Genomic DNA, 6,000 nt, shown 5'->3' with positions numbered 1-6,000 from the left:
CGGAGCCATTTGGTGTATTCTCGATGATTGTTGAACTGACTGTTGCTATCACGGGGGAATGATCAGAGGAGAGATCAGCCGAGGAGTTGATTTGGACGTGTCTTGATGAGATATTTTTAGTTACGAAGAAGTCAAGAAGGTCGGGTATTTTGTTAGTGTCTGTGGGCCAGTATATGGGTTGGTATGTGGTGAGGTAGTTGAGGTTGTTGGTTATTATGCTGTTTAAGAGGTTTTTGCCTATTACTGTAACCAGTCTGCTGCCCCATTGAGTGTGCTTGGCGTTATAATCTCCTCCAGCTATGAATCTATTGCCCAGGGTGTCCAGGAAGTTATCAAAGTCTTCTTTGGCGATGGAGTGTCTGGGAGGGCAGTATACTGCTGAAGTGGCGATTGTACCATGACAGTCTTCTATTGCTACGTTTGTTGCTTGGAGATAGTCTTCCTGGAATGATGGAAGTTCGTAGTGCTTAATACTTGTTTTGATTATGATTCCGGTGCCACCGTGGGCCTTTCCGCTGGGGTGTTGGGTATGGTAGAATTTGTAACCATTTATTTTCAAATAGTTTTTGTCGGTGAAGTGGGTTTTCGATACGAGCATTACGTCGATTTGCTGGTGTTTTAGGAAGAGTTCTAGTTCAAATTTGCGTTGCGCTAGACCGTTGGCGTTCCAAAGAGCTATGCGTCTTGGTTTTATTTTACGTCGGGGCGTACTAATTTATCCATGATGAGTGTTAGTAGCGATAGCAAATTATTTATTTGCTCTGATTGTTTCTCTATTAGCTTTTCAAGCCTAGAGACGTTGTCTGTGTTTGGTGAATTGGGGACACTATTTTGAGAAAGGTCCTTGTGGCTATTCGGATTATTTTGGATTCCTTGTACTGCTCGGGCATAGGAGGTTGAAGTAGTGGTGAATTTAGGAGTACTGGGTGTTTGATTGGTTAAGGGGATTGAGGTAGTAGTGAATTTAGGAGGACTGGGTATTTGATTGGTTACCTCTTTTGCTCTGAGTTTAGGGTACTTTTTTGTGTACAGGATTTTGTAGGCTGAGCAGCCTTTGTAGTTGGCAGGATGGTCACCTTGACAGTGGATACACTTCGCTGGGGTTTCCGGTGATTTACTGCACTGGTCAGTGGGATGTGTACCTGTGCATTTAACGCAGCGGAAGGTATGGTTGCAGTATTTTTGCGTGTGACCGTATCTTTGGCACCTTTTGCATTGCACTATCTGTTTTTTAACAAGCGGTGGTTCGAATTTTACTATTGCGTTCATTAGGCGACTGATGTTGTAAATTTCCTTATTGTTGTTTTATGTCTATAAAAAATAAGGATAACGGGTCTTTCGAGACTCTATGCCTTATATTACTTACGTTGATGACTTCGTGGCCGAGTTTGGAGAGTTCGATTTTGAGTTCATCTATGTCTGCTGAGTGGTGGATGTTGCGTAGAACCACTCGAAAAGGTCTTTCTTATTTGAGTTGATAAGTATGGAATTTGGCGTTCAAGGTCTTAAGCAGTTTGGTGATTTTTCTGTATGCGTCAGGGGTTGTCGGCAGAATTTTTATTTTGTTGTTGTTAATCTTCAGGTTGTAGTCGTTGTTACGCCATGCGGCTTGCCATAGATCATATTCTTAACCGTCGGTCGCGGCACTAGAATGTCGCGGGCGGATCGTCGTGGCTGCCCGACAAACAAACATTGTAGTGGCAAGCGCATAGTTTATTAAGCAGGGCGACCTCCAGAAACTTCGATTCGTGGCCGTTATTTTATCCGGCGTAAAAGAATGTGGCGTGATCCGAACGTAGTGGGGGTCGCCTTCCAGAAAAAACGGAAAAAATCGAAAGGCGGGCAGAACGTTTCGAGAAGCCAAACAGTCAATACATATCTTATATCGCGCATTACGTAGTTACATTTCCTTTGTTGTTCCATTTATATCCTTCTAATTAATAAGTTGTTGAAATAAACGTTAATTTATTAGTGTTAACACAGTGCTATATTCATTAAACCACCTCTGTTATCCTAAACGAAACAGGGGAACGACTATTTCGCGGCGTCGATTAACATAATCGTAGCGAGAATTTACAACTCTCGTTGACGTGCTATCTCGCGATCACGTCTCTCCGCGAACGGTCGTAACAGTCGTCCTTGGAGATATCTCTCTCTAAGGACTTGATCATTGTTTGTATGTCGATGATATCATCCACAAATATTGGTGGGGGAGGGGGGATTCTCTGTGCTTGTTGGCTTGGCGGCGGGTCTGCGATTTCCATGGCGTCGTTAGTGGATTGCAATACGGCGAACCTGTTGTGGGTGTTTATTTGTATCGTTGATTATTCGTTCCGCGTGTCGATCGTGTTTGGTTTTGATGTTTCTATTTTCCGTTTCTTTGTAATATTAGCGTCGTTGGTGCGGAGGGTTCTGCTGCACTTCTGCCACGGGGGAGGTAGCGCGGGGTAGTTGCGATTTTGCTCAGGAGAGCTTGATCGCGATTGCTGGGCCATCATCGAGCTAGTCAATTCAAAATGAATAACTAGTCGTGAGGCTATGAGACTAGTATTCGGGTTGGGGTTAGGTGCGTGGGACTGTCTTCTCCCTAAAGGGTAGGAAACACTTGGCTGTGTTCACTTTCGACGGTTGGGCGACACGTGTTGTTTTCGGACTTCACTGGGCACTAGAGACACGTCTGAACGCTTCCGCACTCAACAGCGAACTGGTCACTAACATATGCAGACGATATTGTGCTGATGGCGGATAGAGAAAAGGAACTAAAAGAAATGTTAGAGAAGTTCAAAAAATTTTTAAAGGAAGCCGAATTAGAACTGAGCACGGAAAAGGCCAAAATAGTAGTCTTTGAAAAAAGAAGGAACAAAAGAAGACAAAGAAAATGGAAATGGGGAGAGCAAGAATTAGAAGAAGTGGACGAGATAAGATATACTAGGGTATATACTACAGAAAAACGGCAGTGATGAGAAGCACATACAAGACAGGAAAAGGAGAGCAACAATAGCAATGAAGTAAACATGGAGCGTGAAAGAAAGAATATTCAAACAGGACTACAAAAGGAGAATGAAGATGTTTGTGGGGCTGGAACATGGAAGAAAGACTAGATAGAATACAAAGGAGATATGCGAAATGGATATTAGGCTTAGATATGACAACACCAAATTATATATTGATAGAAGAATGCAAGATAATAAAAATAAAAGAAAAAGCATTAAAAAGAGCAGCAAGGCATGAAGGGAAAGCCCTAGAATCAAAAAAGGAATTAGTAAAGGAGTGTATAAAGGAAAGAGAGAGAAACTGGGGAAATGGCCATGAAGGGAAAAGAGCAAGAAAGAGAAAGAAGGAACTAGAAGAGGTGAGAAAGGGAGTGACGCAGATAGAAGCAGGAGAGGAGTAATGAAGGATGACAACAGACCAAATTATAGAAGAAAGAAGAAAGAGAAAAGCAGGAGAGAGTGGGGAAAGGATAAGGGAGTCCAAGTACAATATACACTACAGAAATATAGCCAAAGAAAAATTACCAAAGTACTTAGAAGGAAAGATGAAGTGGAAGGACAGAAGAATACTGACAAGATTCAGATGCGGAAACGAGACCAAAGCAAGGGAATACTGGAAAGAAGAGGGAGGAAAAAGATGCAGACTATGTAGAAGGAAAGAAGGAGACCTGAGACATGTAATAGAAGAATGTGAAATAACGGGAGGACCAAAGGACACAGGAAAAACGCTAAATGAGACTAACGCTAAATGGAGAAGGTCTAACAAAACTGAAAGCAATAATAGAGAAGAGAAGGGCAAATGACAGGAAGGATGCACAGCAAGGAGGCTAAAGACCAAAGTTGCAATAGTTTTTAGTCATTAGTTGCTAATTTGTAGTTTCTAGTTTTAGTTTTTAGAGATAGAATAAGTAAGGTAGTGCAATAGAATAGAGTGGAAAAGAGGGGAGGTAGACATATAAGAAGAGAAATAGACATAAGAGATGTAAAACCGAAAGTTTGTCCAAATCCGAAAGGCATGGACTAAGCAATAATAAAATAAAATAAATAGAACATTATTTAAATATTATATAAACATTATTTACATATTTTTATATAAATGTTTCATTTAAAGAATAAAAACATTAGTATCTAAAATAAATTTTTTGTAATCTGTAAAATTTATGTTTAAATGTTAATTAAATTAAATTTAAATATTTGTGTAAAAAACATATTTTATATAGTAACATTTTTATTCTAAATAAGCAACTTTCTTATTTTACTTGCTAAGATTTTAAGAAAAATTACAAAGCATTATTCTCTTTCAGGATGTTGATCTTCTGAGAAGCAAACTCAATAATGTGTTCCATGAAGAAGTAGTCAGCCATATTTGAACCTATATTAGACTTATTAATTCTTTATGAGTAAAATTTGCAATACTATGTCTTGAACTACAAAAAGGGAAACAATGAATATAGTTTTAAGACAATATTATTTTCAACAATACTAAGTAAAAATATTATTAAAAATCAATAACGACACTATAAAAGGTAATAGATAAAATAATAAATAAAATATTTTTCAAAAATAGTAATGTTAATATCCTTTTCGAACGAAGATAAATAAATATCTGATTGTAAGGCCTTTATTTAAGGGTTAAAAAACTCGGACATTATTCAAGCAGTATAATTCAACAACGCAGGGTTTAAAATGCTATTATTAAAATTTATTTATACAGTATATATCAGATAACTGATAACAGTCAGACTACAAAACATAAGTTAAAATTTATAAAATTCCTATTAACTTCATATATATAGTAACATTTTGATACAATTTGAGATATAGGTATCAATAAATCATTAGCATTACTAAATATTACTATATATATCATCGATAAAAAAGAATGAATGGAATGTTTTAATTAATTTATCAGTCACTCATTACAATAATTCAAGAAATAAATTTTTCCTCCATTTATTTCCATTTGATTTTTCTTACGCTTATATTTTTTCGTTATAAACAAAGCGACTACACAAAACTCTTCTTCATTTGGGTTTCCATTATTAACTATTATTACTTTTATCATTTTGTTATAAAAACAAAATGCACTACAGAAAATTTCCGTTCTGATCTCGTGGTTATATAATTAATATTTTAATTAATCGTCGAATAATTTTCGAACGTTGTTACTTAACATTAGTAATTACATCAGTGTACAAACTCGTCCTTCGCCCGAATTGAAGTTCAGTACGATGGAAAACTGAGTTTCGAACAGCAAGGCATATACTGTAAAATTCCTTTCATATACATATATACACATGTGTATATGTATATATATATAAATGATAACAAGCATTCTCTTTTCATTTTGAGCGCTAACAATAGAATATTTAAATAACGTAGTTCTATAATTTTTTATCTTCGTAGTCTTTACTTGCAGCAGAAGCCATCTTTGTTTAATATACTCTTTTTTTAATTATATTCTTGGAACTGCCGTATGGAACATATTTTTCGACACACGAAAAAGCATCTCATTGTAATACAAAACACTATCAAATAATATAGAAAATTAATTGTGAATAATTACAAAAAAAAATTGACTGATTCAATTTCGTTTCAACGACAGTGCTACAACGGAAGATAATGCTATCCATTTGAACAACAATAATAATATGTTATAAAGTAATTACAATATTTAAAATGATATCTATATATATATATAAACCAAACAGTAAACCAAAGTACAATTATCTTTTTAAATTATGTACATGCATAAATATATATACATTTAGTATACAGGGCGAGGCACTTAAAATACAAGTAGTAGAACCATGTCTTTTAATTAATTAAACCTCATTTCTGTTTATAAAGTTAGTATTCGCATATTATATGACTTCAAACAATGAAGAGTAAAGTGAAATAATAATTATGATCTTCTTTATGTCATTTATGTAATCTCTGATATTAATTGAAATTAATTAATATCTTTTATATAAACACATAAAATGTTAACCTTAAGATACATTTC

The 6,000-nt window shown here is 35.8% G+C and overlaps 2 protein-coding genes across 2 annotated transcripts; both read left to right on the top strand.

Annotated features, from left to right (window-relative positions):
* Positions 1-3,084: 3,084 nt before the first annotated feature.
* LOC117212596 lies at positions 3,085-3,394 on the top strand. Its single transcript, XM_033457511.1, has one exon. It carries the CDS (start codon positions 3,086-3,088, stop codon positions 3,392-3,394), a length of 309 nt encoding a protein of 102 aa, XP_033313402.1. The 5' UTR covers position 3,085.
* A 6-nt stretch (positions 3,395-3,400) lies between these two features.
* On the top strand, positions 3,401-3,981 carry LOC117212591. Its single transcript, XM_033457507.1, has one exon. It carries the CDS (start codon positions 3,401-3,403, stop codon positions 3,794-3,796), a length of 396 nt encoding a protein of 131 aa, XP_033313398.1. The 3' UTR covers positions 3,797-3,981.
* Positions 3,982-6,000: the final 2,019 nt, after the last annotated feature.

The sequence above is a fragment of the Bombus bifarius genome, unplaced genomic scaffold, assembly GCF_011952205.1.
Source record: "Bombus bifarius isolate JDL3187 unplaced genomic scaffold, Bbif_JDL3187 scf7180000008325, whole genome shotgun sequence".
NCBI classification, from domain to species: domain Eukaryota; kingdom Metazoa; phylum Arthropoda; class Insecta; order Hymenoptera; family Apidae; genus Bombus; species Bombus bifarius.
The sequence above is the reverse complement of the archived record's forward strand: the minus strand, read 5'-3'. Positions and strand labels throughout refer to the sequence as shown.

What these genes read in the sequence shown, in the direction of transcription:
- LOC117212596 (XM_033457511.1), top strand. Translation starts at nt 3,086, where the DNA reads ATGGAAGAAAGACTAGATAGAATACAAAGGAGATATGCGAAATGGATA.
- LOC117212591 (XM_033457507.1), top strand. Translation starts at nt 3,401, where the DNA reads ATGACAACAGACCAAATTATAGAAGAAAGAAGAAAGAGAAAAGCAGGA.